The 19,051-nt window shown below is 54.3% G+C and overlaps 1 protein-coding gene across 2 annotated transcripts; it reads left to right on the top strand.

Moving 5' to 3' along the window:
- The first annotated feature begins 4,103 nt into the window (after positions 1-4,103).
- Positions 4,104-19,001, top strand: ZNF500 (zinc finger protein 500). Of its 2 annotated transcripts, none has more exons than XM_007984573.3 (6): positions 4,104-4,293; positions 5,234-5,745; positions 8,257-8,440; positions 8,671-8,735; positions 10,505-10,601; positions 14,687-19,001. In XM_007984573.3, exons 2-6 carry the CDS (start codon positions 5,332-5,334, stop codon positions 15,367-15,369), a joined length of 1,443 nt encoding a protein of 480 aa, XP_007982764.2. In that variant the 5' UTR covers positions 4,104-4,293; positions 5,234-5,331; the 3' UTR covers positions 15,370-19,001. The 2 variants fall into 2 exon arrangements, with proteins under 2 accessions (XP_007982764.2, XP_037845815.1); XM_037989887.2 differs by having other exon boundaries at positions 4,104-4,408.
- The last annotated feature ends 50 nt before the right edge of the window (positions 19,002-19,051 follow it).

Here is a 19,051-nt window from a genome sequence, read left to right as displayed (position 1 = left end):
CAAAGAGGAAAAGCAGCGAGAATCCAGTATAGGAGACCGGCCTTAGGATGCCCGAGTTAGGATTAGGGGCCAGAGTACATTAACCTAGTAATTAGGAGCTGAAGTTCTGGAATCAAAGATTTGGGGTCAGGCCGGGCGCGGTGGCTGATGCTTGTAATCCCAGCACTTTGGGAGGCCGAGGCGGGCGGATCACGAGATCAGGAGAAAGAGACCATCCTGGCTAACAGGTGAAACCCCGTCTCTACTAAAAATACAAAAAATTAACCGAGCGTGGTGGCGGGCACCTGTAGTCCCAGCTGATTGGGAGGCTGAGGCAGGAGCATGGCGTGAACTTGGGAAGCGGAGCCTGCAGTGAGCCGAGATCGCACCACTGCACTCCAGTCTGGGCGACAGAGCGAGACTCCGTCTCAAAAAAAAAAAAAAAAAAAAAGGCCGGGCGCGGTGGCTCAAGCCTGTAATCCCAGCACTTTGGGAGGCCGAGACAGGTGGATCACAAGGTCAGGAGATCGAGACCATCCTGGCTAACCCGGTGAAACCCCGTCTCTACTAAAAAATACAAAAAACTAGCCGGCGAGGTGGCGGGCGCCTGTAGTCCCAGCTACTCGGGCGGCTGAGGCAGGAGAATGGCGTAAACCCGGGAGGCGGAGCTTGCAGTGAGCTGAGATCCGGCCACTGCACTCCAGCCTGGGAGACAGAGGGAGGCTCCGTCTCAAAAAAAAAAAAAAAAAAAAAAAAAGATTTGGGTTCTAACTCCATTTCTGTACTTCCTGTTTGACCTTCCCTGAGGGGTTCAATACTTAAAATTCTCAGAGCTTCAGGGTTTTGTTTTGTTCTGTTGAACCCGTAGGGCAAGTTATAGTACCTCTATTGCTAAATGGGGAAGAAACGAAGTACAAATGTGTATTGCTTGGTGCTCAAGAACTGATGCGGCCGGGAGTGGTGGCTCACTCCTGTAATCTCAGCACTTTGGGAGGCCGACGTGGGTGGATTGCTTGAGGCCAGGAGTTGGAGACCAGCCTAGGCAACACGGCAAAACCCCATCTCTACTGAAAATACAAAAATTAACCGAACCTGGTGGTGTGTGCCTGTAATCTCAACTATTCGGGAGGTTAGGTAAGAGAACTGCTTAAAACCAGGATGTGGAGGTTGCAGTGAGCCAAGATCGAGCCACTGCACTCCAGCCTGGGCGACACAGTGAGAACCTGTCTCTCAAAAAAAAAAAAAAAAAAAATGCCGGGCGCGGTGGCTCAAGCCTGTAATCCCAGCACTTTGGGAGGCCGAGACGGGCCTCCCAAAGACGAGGTCAGGAGATCAAGACCATCCTGGCTAACATGGTGAAACCCTGTCTCTACTAAAAAATACAAAAAACTAGCCGGGCGACGTGGCGGGCGCCTGTGGTCCCAGCTACTCGGGAGGCTGAGGCAGGAGAATGGCTTAAACCCGGGAGGCGGAGCTTGCAGTGAGCTGAGATCCAGCCACTGCACTCCAGCCTGGGCGGCAGAGCCAGACTCCGTCTCAAAAATAAATAAATAAATAAATAAATAAATACAAGAACTGATACCTGGCTGGGCACACCTGTAATCCCGACACTTTGGGAAGTTGAGGCGGGAAGATTGCTTGGGCAATTAGACCAATTGCTTGGTCTAATTGTTTTAGACCAGCCTAGGCACCATGGTGGGACTTCATCTCCAACAAAAAAATAAAAAATAAATTGATGCCCATTATTATGTTGTCACAAAGAAGCAGGCAGGACAAGGGATGTTTGGGATTAGGCATTGTTGGGGGCCCTCCTCGGGGAGTGTGGGCACAAACACTTGGCATCTCTTCCAGTTTTTTTTTTTTTTTTTGAGACGAAGTCTCGCTCTGTCGCCCGGGCTGGAGTGCAGTGGCCGGATCTCAGCTCACTGCAAGTTCCGCCTCCCGGGTTTACGCCATTCTCCTGCCTCAGCTTCCCGTGTAGCTGGGACTACAGGCGCCCGCCACCTCGCCCGGCTAATTTTTTGTATTTTTAGTAGAGACGGGGTTTCACCGTGTTGGCCAGGATGGTCTTGATCTCCTGACCTCGTGATCCGCCCGTCTCGGCCTCCCAAAGTGCTGGGATTACAGGCTTGAGCCACCGCGCCCGGCTTCTTCCAGTTTTATCTTGAAGAACTTCTGCCTTTATTTATTTATTTATTTATTTATTTTTTGAGGTGGAGTTTCGCCCTTGTTGGCCAGGCTGGAGTGCAATGGCACGATCTCGGCTCTCTGCAACTTCCACCTCCCAGGTTCAAGCAATTCTGCCTCAGCCTCCTGAGTAGCTAGGATTACAGGCATGCACCACCACGCCCAGCTAATTTTGTATTTTTAGTAGAGATAGGGGTTTCTCCACGTTGGTCAGGCTGGACTCGAACTCCCGACCTCAGGCAATCCGCCCGCCTCAGCCTCCTAAAGTGCTGGGATTACAGGCGTAAGTCACCACGCCCGGCCTATTTATTTATTGTATGTTTTGTGACAGAGTCTCCCTCTGTTGCCCAGGATAGATGCAGTGGCACGATCTCGGCTCATTGCAACCTCCGCCTCCCGGGTTCAAGCGATTCTCCTGCCTTAGCCTTACGAGTAGCTGGGATGACAGGGGCCTAGCACCACACTGGCTAATTTTTTGTAGAATCGGGGTTTCACCATGTTAGTCAGGTGCAGTGGCTCATACATGTGATCCCAGCAGTTTGGGAGGCCGAGGCAGGCGGATCACTTGAGCTCAGGAGTTCGAGACCAGCCTGACCAACATGGCAAAACCCCTTCTCTACAAAAAATGCAAAAATTAGCCGGGTGGGCCGGACGCGGTGGCTCATGCCTGTAATCCCAGCACTTTGGGAGGCCAAGGTGGGTGGATCACCTTAGGTCAGGAGTTCGAGACCAGCCTGGCCAATATGGTGAAATCCCGTCTCTACTAAAAATACAAAAATTAGCTGCACATGGTAGCGGGTGTCCGTAATCCCAGCTACTTGGGAGGCTGAGGCAGGAGAATCGCTTGAACCTGGGAAGTGGACGTTGCAGTGAGCCGAGATAGTGCCATTGTACTCCAGCCTGGGCAACAAGAGCGAAACTCTGTCTCAAGAAAAAAGGAAAGGAAGAAAGAGAGAGAGGGAAGGAAGGAAGGAAGGAAGGAAGGGAGGGAGGGAGGGAGGGAGGAGAAAGAAGGAAAGAAATGAAGGAAGGAAAGAAAGAAGGAAGGAAGGAAGGAAGGAAGGAAGGAAGGAAGGAAGGAAGGAAGGAAGGAAGGAAGGAAAGAAGGGAAAGGAAGGAAGGAAAGAAGGGAAAGGAAGGAAGGAAGGAAGGCCGGCCCGGCGCGGTGGCTCATGCCTGTAATCCCAGCACTTTGGGAGGCTGAGGCGGGTGGATCATGAGGTCAGGAGTTCGAGACCAGCCTAACCAATATGATGAAACCCCATCTCTACTAAAAATACAAAAATTAGCCTAGTGTGGTGGTGCGCTCCTGTAATCCCAGCTACTCAGGAGGCTGAGGCAGGAGAATTGCTTGGAGCCGGGAGACGGAGGTTGCAGTGAGCTGAGGTCACCCCATTGCATTCCAGCCTGGGCAACAGAGCAAGAGCGAGACTCCGTCTCAAAAAACAAAAAACAAAAAAAAAAAAAAAAAAGAAGAAAGAAAAGAAAAGAAGGAAGGAAGGAAAATGAAAGGAGAGAAGCAAAGAAAGAAAGATCGCTTCTTCTGAATTTGAGCCTCAGTGCTTAGCAGCCTGGGCTGAGACACAGGCTCGCCTCTACAAGGCAGATTGCCTCAAGCGAACCTCCCGCCTTGGCCTCCCAGAGTGCTGGGATTACACGTGTGAGCCATCGTGCCCGGACGACTTCGCTGGCTTTAAAGATGGAGGAGGCGGCCTTTACTGTGAACTTTTTCAGGCCAGAGGAGAGCGGGTGTGGAAAAGTGACTGAGAGAGTGGCCCAGAGGCTGCAGAGTCGCCGCACGCTCTCGCGGTCACCGAGGTGCTGGACTACGTTACCCACAATGCGTTCCTTTGAGGACCACATTAACCACAGTGCACGTCGCGGACCCGCCCAGTCGGCCTTGTTGCCACGCCTTAACAGCCGGCTCAGGCAATGGTGCCTAGGCTACGTTACCCACAATGCCGCCCGTGGGCCCGCCCACACGGCCTGGTTTCCACACCTGGTTTGAGGTCTTCGGCCCCGGCTCTGGCGTCTCGGGTTGCAGAGCCTGAGGCCGGCAGTCCCACTCCCGCCGAGACCCGTCTCTCCGGTCCTGCCCCGAACTGCCCACGGCCCGCAGGGCTTCCAGTGAGTGCTGGGGTCGCGAAGACGCGGGTCCCGGCCGAAGCTTCGATTTCGCGGCCCGCGCCAGCGCCGGGGTCTGTGCCGCGGACTCGGGCACTGCTCACCCTCCACCTGAGGGGTGAGACGAAAAAGCATTCCGGCCTGGGGGTCCTAGCTCTCCCAGGACCTTGGAATTGGGGGCCCGTTGCGACCACCCACTCGGGGGTGCCTGACAGGGCCGCGTAGGGGCTTCAGGGTTCGCCAGACCTGGACACCGGGGATCAAGTTGAGGCAGTCTGCACCTTCCTCGGCAGAAGGGCCCTACTTTTCATCAGATTTCCAAAGGAACCCTTTCCATATAAGACCCACTGTAATCATGGAAAATAACGATTCTCAAGCTCTGACCGCAAACATCCCTTTTAGGTTGTTTTTGTTTTGAGTCTCTCTCTGTTTCCCAGGCTGGAGTGCAGTGGCGCAATCTCAGCTCACTGCAGCCTCCAGCTCCCCGGGTTCAAGCAATTCTCCTGTCTCAGCCTACCGAGTTGCTGGGATTACAGATGTGCTACCACCACGTCGGGCTAATTTTTGTATTTTTTGTAGAGATGGGTTTCCACCATGTTGACCACGCTGGTCTCAAACTCCTGAACTCACATGATCTGTCCGCCTCAGCCTCCCAAAGTGCTGGGATTACAGGCGGGAGCCACTGCGCCCAGCCATCCCTTTTAGTTCTATTAGCAACCTGTGTGTGTAGGTCCTGTTATCATCTCTTTGCCCAGTGAGAAAGCAAAGCCCAGAGCCCTTCAGTGAATTATCCGGGAATTCATAGCAAAGATGGCATTCATGTACTTCCTTTTCCTTTTTCCTTTTCCATCGTGGCCTTGGAACCAGGGCATTGGCTTCCCAGTACAAAGGGCTTATTCAGCCCCAGGGCTGCCCTTTAGATGGTTTTATCGTCTCTCCACAGGGCCCTGAAAAAAACGCTCTTCCTGTGTCTGGCCAGAGGTATATAGAGAGACAGGTTCGACTCTAAGGCCTGAAAAGGAACAAGGCCCACCGGAAGCAATGGCCACCGTCCCTGACCTCCAGCCCCTGCCAACCTTGGAGCAGGACTTGGAACAGGATGAGATCCTGATTGTGAAGGTGGAGGAGGACTTCTGCTTGGAAGAGGAGCCCTCCGTGGAGTCGGAGGACCCCAGCCCTGAGACTTTCCGCCAGCTCTTCCGGCTCTTCTGCTACCAGGAGGTGGCTGGGCCCCGGGAGGCCCTGAGCCGCCTCTGGGAGCTGTGCTGCCGCTGGCTGCGGCCGGAGCTGCGCACTAAGGAGCAGATCCTGGAGCTGCTGGTGCTGGAGCAGTTCCTGACTGTGCTGCCAGGGGAGATCCAGGCTCGAGTGCGTGAGCAGCAGCCGGAGAGTGGTGAGGAGGCCGTGGTCCTCGTGGAAGGGCTGCAGCGGGAGCCCAGGAAACACAGGCAGCGGGTGAGGTGGGGGGCATTTTGACCCTCAGGTGAGGAAATGGGGCCCTGCTGCTGGGGTCTGCAGCTGGAGATTCCTTGGTCATTGGGTGACTAAGTGTGGCTGCCTGACCCCTGAACCCTTTTGAAGAAGGCAACTACAAAAGGTTTCTCAGCCTTGCCCAGTGGGCGTCCACCCTTTGATTAACCTCATCCTACCCCGATAGCCCTTTATTAGCTAGTGCAGACGGTTTGTGAACACTGTCCTAAGATAGGCCAAACCGGTGTTTCTTTTTCTTTTCTTTTTCTTTTTTTTTTTTTTTTTTTTTTGAGACAGGGTCTCGCTCTGTTTCCCAGCCTGTAGTGGCATGATCACGGCTCATTGCAGCCTCTACCTCCAGGCTTCAAGGGATCCTCCCACCTCAGCCTATTGAGTAGTTGGGACTACAGGCACGCACCACTACACCTGGCTAATTTTGTGTATTTTTTGTAGAGACAGGGTTTTGCCATGTTGCCCAGACTGGTCTTGAACTCCTAGCCTCAAGTGATCCTCCCACCTTGGCCTCCCAAAGTGCTGGGATTATAGGCATGAGCCACTATGCCAGCCCCAAACACAGGTTTTGGTGGGAGAGAGATCCAGTACCTTCCAAGGCAGGGAGTTGAAAAGACCCTCAAAGTGGGAGAACACTGGGAAGAAAGACCAGGGGCATGGGGGGCACTTTGGTTAGAGCCCCCAGAGGTTCTAGAACTATGCCATGCAAAACAGTAGCTGCCAGCCACATGTAGCTTTTTAAATTATAGCTATGCACATTTATTTTATTTTTATCTTTGTGAGACAGAGTCTCTCTCTGTCGCCCAGGCTGGAGTGATTCTCATGCCTCAGCCTCCCAAGTAGCTGGCATTACAGGCGTGCGCCACCACACCAGGCTGATTTTTGTATTTTTAGTAGAGACAGGGTTTCATTATGTTGGCTAGGCTGGTCTCGAACTCCTGGCCTCAAGTGATCCGCCTGTCTCGGCCTCCCAAAGTACTGGGATTACAGGCATGAGCCACTGCGCCCAGCCACTTTGTAGAATGTTAAATTAGTTCCTCAGTCACACTGGCCACCTCTCAAGGGCTCAGTCGTCACACATGGCCAGTGGCTACTGTACTGGACAGCACAGATAGGACCCTTCTGACACCCCGAAATCTCTGTAGACAGTGTCTCTCCACCTCCTTCCAGCCCCATTTGAGGGAGCAGGGGAAGCCTCTTACTCATTCCTCCTGCTTCAGTTTCAGTCATTGAACTCCTGGAGATTAAAAAGGAGAAGTCCTGCCATCTCCTGTTTCAGTTCATTTTTCAGGGCCTTGTGTGGATGGCGCACATGGGCAGTGCTGACCAGCTGCCTCTGTTCCTGTGGCAGTGCTGCTGGCTGCACACTGCTGGCCTTTTGCAGCCAACAGAGGAGACGCATCCTGTAATGCTTGACCACAGCGTGAGCTGACCGCAGTCAGAAAATCCTGCCATTGTGGTGGCCAAGAAATTGGGATTTCTTCCCAGTCGGCCAGCCTCTTTCCCGGCCACGACAGCTTCAGTGTTTGGGGTTCCCAGAACCCCTTGGCTTCCTTCTGTCACTGCACTGGCACCTCTGCACACATGCCTCATGGCCATGACTGAGCTGAGAGGGGCGGGCTCTGCTCCCCAAGAGGACTACCCTCCCTTAGAGGTGTGGAATGGTGGACAAGAGCAACCCAGAGATGGGTCCCTGATGCTGGGTTTGCAGTTGCCTAGGGATGTTTCTTGTCCAAGTGCTATTTTAGAACTCAATTCTAAGACCCAATTTCATTCAAATCACATTTCCTGGAATTAGGAAATAGATAATCTCAGAGCACCTGTTGATAATTTCGTTTTTTTTTTTTTTTTTTTTTCCCCGTGAGACAGTCTTGCTCTGTTACCCAGGCTGGAGTGCACTGGCATGATCTTGGCTCACTGCAACCTCTACCTCCCGGGTTCAAGTGATTCTGCTGCCTCAGCCTCCCAAGTACCTGAGATTACAGGCCTGCTGCCCCCATGCCCGGCTAATTTTTGTATTTTTAGTAGAGATGGAGTTTTACCATATTGGTCAGGCTGGTCTTGAACTCCTGGCCTCAAGTGATCCACCCACCTCGGCCTCCCAAAGTGCTGGAATTACAGGTGTGAGCCACTGCGGCTGGCCAGATAATTTCAAAAAATCTAGCAAATGCAGTTATGTGAAGTGAAATGAGGCCAGGGCTGACTCAGGGCTCTTCTGGCCCAGGGTCTATCAGGAGGACCAAGGAATGGAGGGTAAGAATGTGATGGGGACATGATTGTGGTGACAGGGAGAGACCATGGAGAGCAGGCTGGGAGCTGGCTGCAGGGAGCACTGCCACATGGCTGGGCAGAGGGAGGGAGGCTGCAGACAGCCTGGGGGTGGGCAGCCGGCTGGGGTGCCTGAGGCGAGGGGTGTGGGGCCCTGTGGGGATTTTCCTTCTGGCCTTCTGGGAGCTGGTGGGCAAGATCTCTGTCTGTGTGCAGGGCTCAGAGCTGCTTTTTGATGACGAGGTGCCCCTCAGAATGGAGGGACAGTCCTTAAAACGCCAGGCAGAGGCTCAGCCAGAGGATCTGTCCCTGGAGGAAGAGGCTCGATGCCCCAGCCAGCAGCCCCCAGCCCAGCTGAGCCACAGGCCACAGAGGGGCCCACTGTTGTGGCCAGAGAGGGGTGAGTAGCACCCCTTTGGAGGAAGGAGAAGTGGTGCAGGGGAGGGGGTGAAGGCGAATGGGGTGTGGCGTGTGGCCAGGGCAGAGGCCTGCCTGGATGTGGGGTGCACAGACTCTCCAGCAAGGAGTGGGGTGGGCAGCCACTGGGCTGTGGGGGCCTTGGTGTGCAGGGGGCGGCAGGGGCGGTGCTGGGTGAGCTGTGTGACTAGTGATGACTCCGCTCGTTCCCAGGCCCTCCGGCCCCCCGGCATCAGGAGATGGCGTCAGCCTCGCCCTTCCTTTCGGCCTGGTCCCAGGTGAGTGGGATGCTCCTGGTCTGCAGCACCCCTGGGTCTGACCCGATCTCCTGTGTGTCACACTTCCTTGTTAAGGGGACGCCTCTCCTGGGGGCCAAGGTTTTGGATGTCAGAGGAGCTCTTCCCTGGAGTTTCCTCCCTTTGCTCCAGCCCTGCAGTCACTTCTCCTGGCCTCCTGGGAAGTCTTTTCTTCTCTCCAGAGGCCATTTAAGTGCTCGGCTGTGCCCGGAAGATTCTGTGGTCCAACAGTGAGACAGGGTGGTGACTTGTACCCCGCTGGGCACAGGGATCTCTTGGGACTCCTGGGGGAGATACAGGTTCCTCGACACCCCTGGGCTGGAATGGGTGTCTCCTCTGTTTGCTTGCTCGCTTTTGTTTTTGTTTTTTCTTTTTTTGAGCCAAAGTCTGACTCTGTGTTCACACTGGAGTGCGGTGGTATGATCATGGCTCACTGCAGCCTTGACCTCTTGGGCTCAAGGGATCCTCCTGCCTCAGCCTCCTTAGTTAGCTGGGACTACAGGCATGTACCACCAAACCCGGCTAGTTGGTTTTTTTATTTTTTATAGGGACACAGTCTCCCTATGCTGCCCAGGCTGGTCTTGAACTCCTGGGCTCAAGTGATCCTCTTGCCTCAACCTCCCAAAGCACTGGGATTACAGGCATAAGCCACTGTGCCTGGCCTGTTTGATTTTTATTTTTATTTATTTGTTTATAATTTATATATATACGTGTGTGCGTATATATATATATTTTTTGTTTTGTTTTGTTTTGTTTTTGTTTTTTTGAGATGGAGTTTTGCTCTTGTCGCCCAGGCTGGAATGCAATGGTGCGATCTCGGCTTACTGCAACCTCTGGCTCCCGAGTTCAAGTGATTCTCCTGCCTCAGCCTCCCAAGTAGCTGGGACAACAGGCGCCCACCACCACACCCGGCTAATTTTTTGTATTTTTTAGTAGAGACAGGGTTTCACTGTGTTAGCCAGGATGGTCTCGATCTCCTGACCTCATGATCTGCCCGCCTCGGCATCCCAGAGTGCTGAGATTACATGCGTGAACCACTGCGCCTGGCCTAATTTTGTATTTTTGGTAGAGATGGGGTTTCTCTATGTTGGTCAGGCTAGTCTCCAACTCCTGACCTCAGGTGATCCTCCTGCCATGGCCTCCTAAAGTGCTGGGACTACAGGCGTGAGCCACCGCACCTGGCCTAAGAACATTTTCTTTAGACCTCCCTGCAAAGCCCCCTAGACTCACTACCAGAGTCTCTGCCTGTTTTTCCCTCAGCCTCTGGCAACCACAAAGCTCCTTCTTGTCTCTGTAGATTTGCCTGTTCTGGAAAGGGTTTGCTTGTTTTTAATCATGCTTCGGGATCAGTCTGGTGCTACATCTGGGAACCACTGGCCCAGAGGCATCCTGAAGTCCCCTGTCTGCCGCATCGGGGTCCCAGGGCTGGCTGGCCGTGGAGCCAGGGGATGCTCTCATCTCCCTGGGGAGCTTGGGCCCCAGTGACTGAGTGCGCAGTGGGTCCACCGCTCCTCGCGGCAAGTCTGTCCCTTCTGCAGTGGTGTCCCAGCTCTGCAGCAGTGGCGCGTGGGAGCAGTGGGAGGAGGCACCAGGACTCGCCACTGCAACAAGAGTGGAGAAGACCAGCTGCACCACCAGGCTTGGCCCCAGCCTCGAGGGGCAGTGGCGGTGCAGCTGCCTGGGCCAGTGGGCTCAGTTGGGGAGGAGGCAGCTTGCTTGGGGCCAGGACTGAGTGGGGTGCCTTCTGGCAGGCGCCCGTGAACTTGGAGGACATGGCTGTATACCTTTCTGGGGAGGAGCCAGGATGCCTGGACCCAGCTGAGCGGGACGTGCCGCTGGAGAATGAAGGTAACTTGCAAGGGACTGTGTCCTCTAGGGGGCTTGCCAAAAATAGGAACTCTCAGGCACCAGTTCCTGGACTTGGTTCTGCTGGTCCATTTGGCTTGGGGCGATCCTGCGTGACCAGGACTGCCTGTGTCCCTGCAGAGTCCCAGCTGCAGGGCCTGCACAGGTACTTGGCCATGACCCAGGCAGATGCCCAGCACTGCCTTGCCATCCTTTTTCTTCTGCTCCTGCCACCTACACGCTGCTCCTACTTCACTTCAGCTTCCCTGTGCCCTCCTCTCCAGGGCAGAGCTGCCTCTCCCCATCGCACTCGGCACCACCCTGTCCCAGACCCAGCACCAGCTCCTCAGCTCTTTCTCTGCCCGTTTGTCTCTTCCTGCCTTTCCTGATGCTGCTGAAGCCTTTCCTGGTTATTTTGTTTTGAGGTGGAGTTTTGCTCTGTTGCCCAGGCTGGAGTGCAGTAGCACGACCTTGGCTCACTGTAACCTCCACCGTCTGGGTTCAAGTGATTCCCTCACCTCAGCCTCCCTAGTAGCTGGGATTACAGGTACCTGCCATCATGCCCGGCAACTTTTTGTGTTATTAGTAGAGATGGGGTTTCACCATGTTGGCCAGGCTGGTCTCTAAGTCCTGACTTCAGGTGATCCACCCACCTCGCCCTCCCAAAGTGCTGGGATGACAGGCGTGAGCCACTGTGCCCAGCCATGCTGAAGCCTTTTCTAATGACAGTGAGATGTCACTTTGTATTAGGGTTCTTCTCCAGAGAAACAGAACCAATAGAAGATACACACATACACAGATTTATTTTAAGGAGTGGGTACTCAGACAGCTCCCTTGGTTGCTTACAGAAGTTGACAAGTTTGAAATTTGCAGGCGAGGCCAGCAGGCTGGAAGCTTAGGATTTCTGTGCCATGGTCTTGAGGCAGACTTCCTGCTTTGGGAAACCTCCAGAATTTTCTTCCTTTTTAAGGCTGAAGAATATTCCATTGTGAATAATGCTGCAGTGAATGTGGGTATACAGGTGTATCTCTGATCAGCTCTGTTTTCAGTTCCTGGGGTGGATGTATCCAGCAGTGGGATGGCTGGAGCATATATGATCATTCTGTGTTGAATTTTTTGAGGAACTGCCATGCTGTTTTCCACAGCATCTCTACCATCTCATGTACCCACCAAGAGTGCCCAGGCGTTCTGGTTTTTCCACATGCACACCAACGGTTGTTATTTCAGGGGTTTTTTTCTTTTCTTTTCTTTTTTTTTTTTTTTTGAGATGGAGTCTCGCTCTGTCGCCCAGGCTGGAGTGCAGGTGCGATCTCGGCTCACTGCAAGCTCCGCCTCCTGGGTTCATGCCATTCTCCTGCCTCAGCCTCCCGAGTAGCCGGGACTACAGGCGCCCGCCACCACGCCCAGCTAATTTTTTTTTTTTTTTTTTTTGTATTTTAGTAGAGGCAGGGTTTCACTGTGTTAGCCAGGATGGTCTCGATCTCCTGACCTCATGATCCGCCCATCTCGGCCTCCCAAAGTGCTGGGATTACAGGCGTGAGCCACCGCGCCCGGCGAGTCTCTTTTAAAAATATTTTTGCAGCCAGGCACGGTTGCTCACCCCTGTGATCCCAGCACTTTGGGAGGCCAACGCGGGGGGATCACCTGAGGTCAGGAGTTCGAGACCAGCCTGGCCAACGTGGTGAAACCCTGTCTCTACTAAAAATACAAAAATTGGCCGGGCGTGGTGGCTCATGCCTGTAATCCCAGCTACTTGGGAGCCTGAGGTGGGAGAATCGCTTGAACCTAGGAGGCAGAGGTTACAGTGAGCTGAGATCGCACCACTGCATTCCAGCCTGGAAGACAGAGCGAGACTCCATCTCAAAGAAAAAAAAACAAAAATAAATAAACAAAAATATTTTTACAACAAAGCCGGGCACTGTGGCTCCCACGTATAATCTCAGCACTTTGGGAGGTGGAGGTGGGAGGATCCCTTGAGGTCAGGAGTTAGAGACCAACCTGGGCTATATAGTGAGGCCCTGTGTATTAGGTCATTCTCACATTGCTGTAAAGAAATACCAGAGACCTGGTAATTTATAAAGAAAAAAGGTTTAATTGGCTGTACAGGAAGCATGATGGTGTCTGCCCAGCCTTTGGGGAGGCCTCAGGAAGCTTCCAGTCATGGTGTAAGGCAGACGGGGAGCAGGCATATCTCACATGGCTGGAGCAGGAGCAGGGGAGGGAGAGGAGGTGCCAGATCTCATGAGAACTCACTCACTATTGCCGGGACAGTACTAAGAGGATGGTGCCAAACCATTCATGAGAAATCTGCCTCCATGATCCACTCACCTTCCACCAGGCCCCACCTCCACGTTGGGGATTACAGTCTGACATGAGATTTGGGTGAGGACATAGATTGAAACCATATCATCCTATCTCTAAAATAAATAAATAAAATATTATTGTAACAGGCCAATGAGGTGATTCCAATCCTCCTCTCAGTTTTATTTATTTTCTTTTTCTTTTTTTTTTTTTTTTTGAGACAGAGTCTCACCCTGTCACCCACACTGGACTGCAGTGGCATGATCTTGGCTCATTGCAACTTCTGCCTCCTGAGTTCAAGCGATTCTCCTGCCTCAGCCTCCCGAGTAGCTGGGATTACAAGCACAGGCACCCACCACCACGCCCAGCTAATTTTCGTATTTTTAGTAGAGATGGGGTTTCACCATGTTGGCTAGGCTGGTCTCGAACTCCTGACCTCAAGTGATCCGCCTGCCTCGGCCTCCCAAAGTGCTAGGATTACAGGCATGAGCCACCATGCCCGGCCTCCTCTCAGTTTTATAGATGTGGAATTTGAGGCTCAGTAAGTGCCAAACCCATCTTAGGCTGTCTGGAAGTTAGGCCTGGAGATGGGAGGGGAGGGCAAGAAGGGTTCGCCCAGGACGTCTGGGGCTGGAAGCTTCTTAAAGTGGACGTTTCCAAGGGCAGTGGGTGGTTCTGTCCCTCCCCTGTGAGGTCAGCGTGTGCCTACCATGCACAGAGCCTTTTGGGACTGCTATGAAGACGGCTGCTCCCCCAGCCCCCCAGGCACCCTGGTGCACTTTGCACTACCAGGTCCCCAGCTGCAGTCACCCTCATGCTGCAGAGGAGAAGCAGAGAAGTCAAGTCCTGGAAGGGGCAAAGCCTGGATCATTCCAGACCCCTCCTCCTGTTCTCCTGTCCTGACGGTGGTGGCTCTAGAACCTGGATGTGCAGAGGGGCCTCAGGGGCTGCACCAAGTACAAGGGAGGTCCAGTGGCTGGGACCCATGACTTCTCTGCTCAGCCAGAACAGCCCAGAGCAGGCTTCTCCACCTCGCTGCTGCTGGCGTTCGTTCCAGATGGCTCTCCACGTGGGGCTGTCTGTGCTGGGCAGGTTTTCCAGCAGCCCTGGCCCCTGTCCACTAGAGGCCATTTACAACCCCCTCCCCAGACACAACAAAAACATCTCCAGACCTTGCCACTGGGTGGGAACCCCTGGCTTAGAGGGTACAGCAGAGTCCAGAGTTTGATGGCCCTTGCTCTGTAACTTACCAGCCCTGTGATTCTGGGTAAGTTCCTTAACACTTTTGTGCCCCAGTTTCCCCAGGTAACAGCACTGACCCACTGGGTTATTGTGATGGTCAAATGAATTCCTGTTTGTTTGTTTTATTGATTGCTTAGTTTTTGAAACAGGGTCTCACTCTGTCACCCGGGCTGGAATGCAGTGGTGCGATCACAGCTCACTGCAGCCTCGACCTCCTGGACTCAAGTGATCCTCTTACCTCAGCCTGCTGAGTAGCTAGGACTACAGGCACACGCCACCATGCCCAGCTAGTTTTGTTTATTTTCTGTAAAGACGAGATCTCACTGTGTTGCCCAAGCTGGTCTTGAACTTCTGGGCTCAAGCAATCCTGCCACCTCAGCCTCCCAAAGTGCTGGGATTACAGGCGTGAGCCATGGTGCCCAGCCCCTGCTAAATGTTTTGTAGGGGAACTTTAGGAGCCCTGTGAGGCCTTCATCTTCCTATTAGAAGCATTTCCCTTGCCCTCTTGCCATTAATTCTTAGAGATCGTGTTTTCTCTGTCTCAGGACTTGGGATCCAGTTAGAGGACGGCGGTGATGGCAGGGAGGATGCCCCAGTGAGAATGGAGTGGTACCGAGTGCTGTCAGCGCGATGCCAGGGGCCTGGCCACCCACTCCCAGGTCAGAGGCCAGCCCCAGTCAGGGGCTTGGTCAGGCCTGAGCAGCCAAGAGGCGGCCCCCCACCAGGAAGAGGGGCTTCCCATGGGACTGACAAGCCATACACCTGCCCCGAATGTGGCAAAGGCTTCAGCAAGACGTCTCACTTGACCAAGCACCAGCGCACACACACGGGCGAGCGGCCTTACAAGTGCCTGGTCTGTGGGAAGGGCTTTAGCGACCGCTCCAACTTCAGCACGCACCAGAGGGTGCACACGGGCGAGAAGCCCTACCCATGCCCCGAGTGCGGGAAGCGCTTCAGCCAGAGCTCCAGCCTGGTCATCCACCGCAGGACGCACAGCGGGGAGCGGCCCTATGCCTGCACCCAGTGCGGGAAGCGCTTCAACAACAGCTCCCACTTCAGCGCGCACCGCCGGACGCACACAGGTGAGAAGCCCTACACCTGCCCGGCCTGTGGCAGGGGCTTCCGCCGGGGCACCGACCTGCACAAGCACCAGCGGACCCATACGAGGGCAGGCTCTTTGCTGACGCTCCAGCCGGTGGCTCCTGGAGGCCCCGGGGCCAAGGCCTGATCACCATGCCTGAAACTCCCTTTCCCAGACTCTCGTCCCTGGGCACAGCATTCAGGAAGCTGCCAGAGAGCCTGGTCCAGAAGCATTGCCAGCTGCCTGTTTCCTTCCATGGCCCAGTGTGAGGCCATCAGGGGACATTTGGGATGCCCGGGCCGTGGAGGAAGCTGGGCACTGGGTGCAGAGCAAGGGCAAGGACAGGCTCTGTTGAGTGTCCAGTGGCAGCCAGAACAGGCGACACAGAGCAGGGGCTTCAGCCACAGAGACGCACTCAGGAGGCCAGAAGCCCACACCCAAGGTGTTCCTGAAGGGCCCGGGAGGGTCCATCAGCTGCCTCCAGCATCCAGTGGCTGCTGGTGTACAGCCTCATCACCGCGTCCCTACCCCTCCCCTGTGTGTCTGTGACCCTGTGTGCCATCTCTGTGTGTCCCTCCCCACCCACCCGACGTCCCCCGCCTTTTTTTTTTTTTTGAGACAGGGCCTTGCTCTGTCCCCCAGGCAGGAGTACAGTGCCATGATCATAGCTCACTGCAGCCTCGAACCCCTGGTCTCAAGCGATCTTCCTGCCTCAGCCTCCTGAGTAGCTGGGGTTGCAGGTGTGCGCTGCCATGCCCAGTCTCTTTTTTGGTAGGGCCACCACTTCCTGGGTTTAGGGTCCCCCAATCCACTGTGACCTCATCTTAACTAATTAAATAGTCAAAACCCGTGTTTCCAAACAAGGTCACATGTCTGAGTGGGCATGAATTTGAAGGGCCCCTCTCTAGTCTGCTGCAGGGATCCCTGCTGCACCCCAGCCTTCCCAGGACATGGTCTCCAGCTTCTTCATCCTGCCAGAGTTTCCAAATGGAGCCTGGGGCTTTCCAGCATTCCAGTCCCCTTTGCAGATTCATAGCTGCTCTGCAGGGTGGAAGACACCTGGGGCAGGAAGGGACCCCTGAGTTCCATGTTCCTGACCTGTCGCCAGGGATGTGACAGGCCTGACACCTCCCCAGGGCGGGGACCCAGGGCTACCTTTGCTCCTCGCCCCTTAGTGTCTGGGATGTGGCCTTCTGTGGTCGTCCCACTTTGTCTTTTTTTTTTTTTTTTTTTTTTTGAGACGGAGTCTCGCTCTGTCGCCCAGGCTGGAGTGCAGTGGCGCGATCCTGGCTCACTGAAAGCTCCGCCTCCTGGGTTCACACCATTCTCCGGCCTCAGCCTCCCGAGTAGCTGGGACTACAGGCACCCGCCACCGCGCCCGGCTCATTTTTGTATTTTTTTTAGTAGAGACGGGGTTTCACCGTGGTCTTGATCTCCTGACCTTGTGATCCGCCCGCCTCGGCCTCCCAAAGTGCTGGGATTACAGGCGTGAGCCACCGCGCCCGGCCTTTTTTTTTTTTTTTGAGACGGAGTCTCGCTCTGTCACCCAGGCTGGAGTGCAGTGGCGCGGTCTCGGCTCACAGCAAGCTCCGCCTCCCAGGTTTACGCCATTCTCCTGCCTCAGCCTCCCGAGTAGCTGGGACTACAGGCGCCCGCCACCTCACCCGGCTAGTTTTTTGTATTTTTTAGTAGAGACGGGGTTTCACCGTGCTAGCCAGGATGGTCTCGATCTCCTGACCTCGTGATCCGCCCGTCTCGGCCTCCCAAAGTGCTGGGATTACAGGCTTGAGCCACCGCGCCCGGCCTGTCTTTTTAAGGTAAGAAGCCTTCACCTTCCAGCTTTTGTCTGGCCTGTGCTGTGTGGGAACTGCTGGTCTGTACACATCCGCGGTAGGTGAGTGGCCGAGACGAGCAGTGTGATAGAGCCCTTGGTGGGTTTAGTCATCTCGGAAGTCGTAGGGCAGCTGTGGAAACCACTGGGTTCTGGAATTTTCTAGCTAGGCAGTGGTTGTTCCTCATGGGTAGGTGGCCTTGGCCCTCATCCCAGCCTGGGATGCTCCGTTCCATTGGTCACCTAGTCACTGTGTATATGTGGACATTTGACCTTTCGACACAGCCCAGGTTCCAGGTGCGTGACCTGCCCTTTCCTCATTCCCTTAACTGACAGTATTTAGTGTAAGAGGCCGGGCACAGTGCCCCCGCCTATAATCCCAGCACTTTGGGAGGCCAAGGTGGGTGGATTGCTCGAGCCCAGGAGTTCAAGAGCAGCCTGGGCAACATAGAAAGACCTTGTCTCTACCAAAAAAAAAAAAAGAAAAAAAGCCAGGCTCAGTGGCTGGCGCCTGTAATCCCAGCACTTTGGGAGGCCGAGGCGGGTGGATCATGAGGTCAGGGGATTGAGACCATCCTGGCTAACATGGTGAAACCCCATCTCTACTAAAAATAGGAAAATTTTCTGGGCATGGTGGTGCGTGCCTGTAGTCCCAGCTACTCGGGAGGCTGAGGCAAGAGAATCACTTGAACCAGGGAGGCAGAGGTTGCAGTGAGCCAAGATCGCACCACTGCACTCCAGCCTGGTGACAGAACGAGACTCTACACACAAAAAAATTAGCCAGGCATAATGGGGTGTGCCTGTAGTCCCAGCTACTTGGGAGGCTGAGGCTGGAGGATCACTTGAGCCCAGGAAGTCGAGGCTGCAGTGAGCTGTAAGTGCACCACTGCACTCACCCTGGACGACAGAGTGAGACCCTGTCTCAGATAAAATAATTTTTTTTTTTAAGTCAGTGTTTCTGGCCTCTCTGTGCTCTGTCCTGTGTCTGCAGAATGGGGCTGCCTGGTTGAGGGACGGCTTTTACCTTAGAGACCAGCTCTGGGATCTCTCATGGGGCATAAGGTACCCAGCCAGATACGGCCAGGCCACCCTCCAGGAGCTAGCAAAGCGCCCAGCATTGCTGATACCCGTCTTCCCAGCACAGCCTGAGCCCCCAGGCCCCTCTCTCTCATATCCAGGCCTGTGCTGGAGGTTGCGGCCTGGGGGGAAGTGTGGTTGGTGTCTGCCCACTTCCCTCCCCATGCCGAGGCTGTAACCTCCCGCTGGCTCAGTGGGTTCCTGCCTGCTGCTTGCCCCCATCTCATGGGTGTCATCCTTAGCGCTGACGTGATGGGGCAGTTTTGCAGGAGCTGTGAGTCCCAGGTGCCTGCGTGTGCTGTGATGTTATCTCATGCAGTCCAGTGGGGGGACTCCCATGATTCTCCCTTTTGTTTTGTTTTGAGACGGAGTCTGGCTTCATTACCCAGGCTGCAGTGCAATGGCACGATCTCAGCTCACCACAACCTCCACCTCTCAGGTTCAAGTGATTCTCCTGCTTCTGCCTCCTAAGTAGCTGGGATTACAGGTGTGCACCACTACGCCCTGCTAATTTTTGTATTTTAGTAGAGACGGGGGTTTCTCCTTGTTGGTCAGGCTGGTCTTGAACTCCTGACCTCATGATCCACCCACCTCGGCCTCCCAAAGTGCTGGGATTACAGGCGTGAGCCACTGCGCCCGGCCATGATTCTCCTTCTGTGGGTGGAGGAACCGGGTCACTGGAAGCATGAAAACCTTGCCCAGGTGGCAGAGCCATCTTTGGACCCAAGTCTGACTTCCTGCCTCACTCCCCTTGCCTTGACAGACACAGTAATTCACAGAGTTGAACTTGGAACAGAGTTTATTTTCCATCACTGTAAAACATTCTCAATGAGGTTACTGGCATTAAAAAGGTGGGGGAAATGGAAGAAAATGGGGTTGAAGGAAAAAAAAGGCTTTGCTCTTGACAGCTAGGCAGCCACA

The sequence above is a fragment of the Chlorocebus sabaeus genome, chromosome 5, assembly GCF_047675955.1.
Source record: "Chlorocebus sabaeus isolate Y175 chromosome 5, mChlSab1.0.hap1, whole genome shotgun sequence".
Classification (NCBI taxonomy): domain Eukaryota; kingdom Metazoa; phylum Chordata; class Mammalia; order Primates; family Cercopithecidae; genus Chlorocebus; species Chlorocebus sabaeus.
This window is presented reverse-complemented; position numbering and strand designations above follow the sequence as displayed.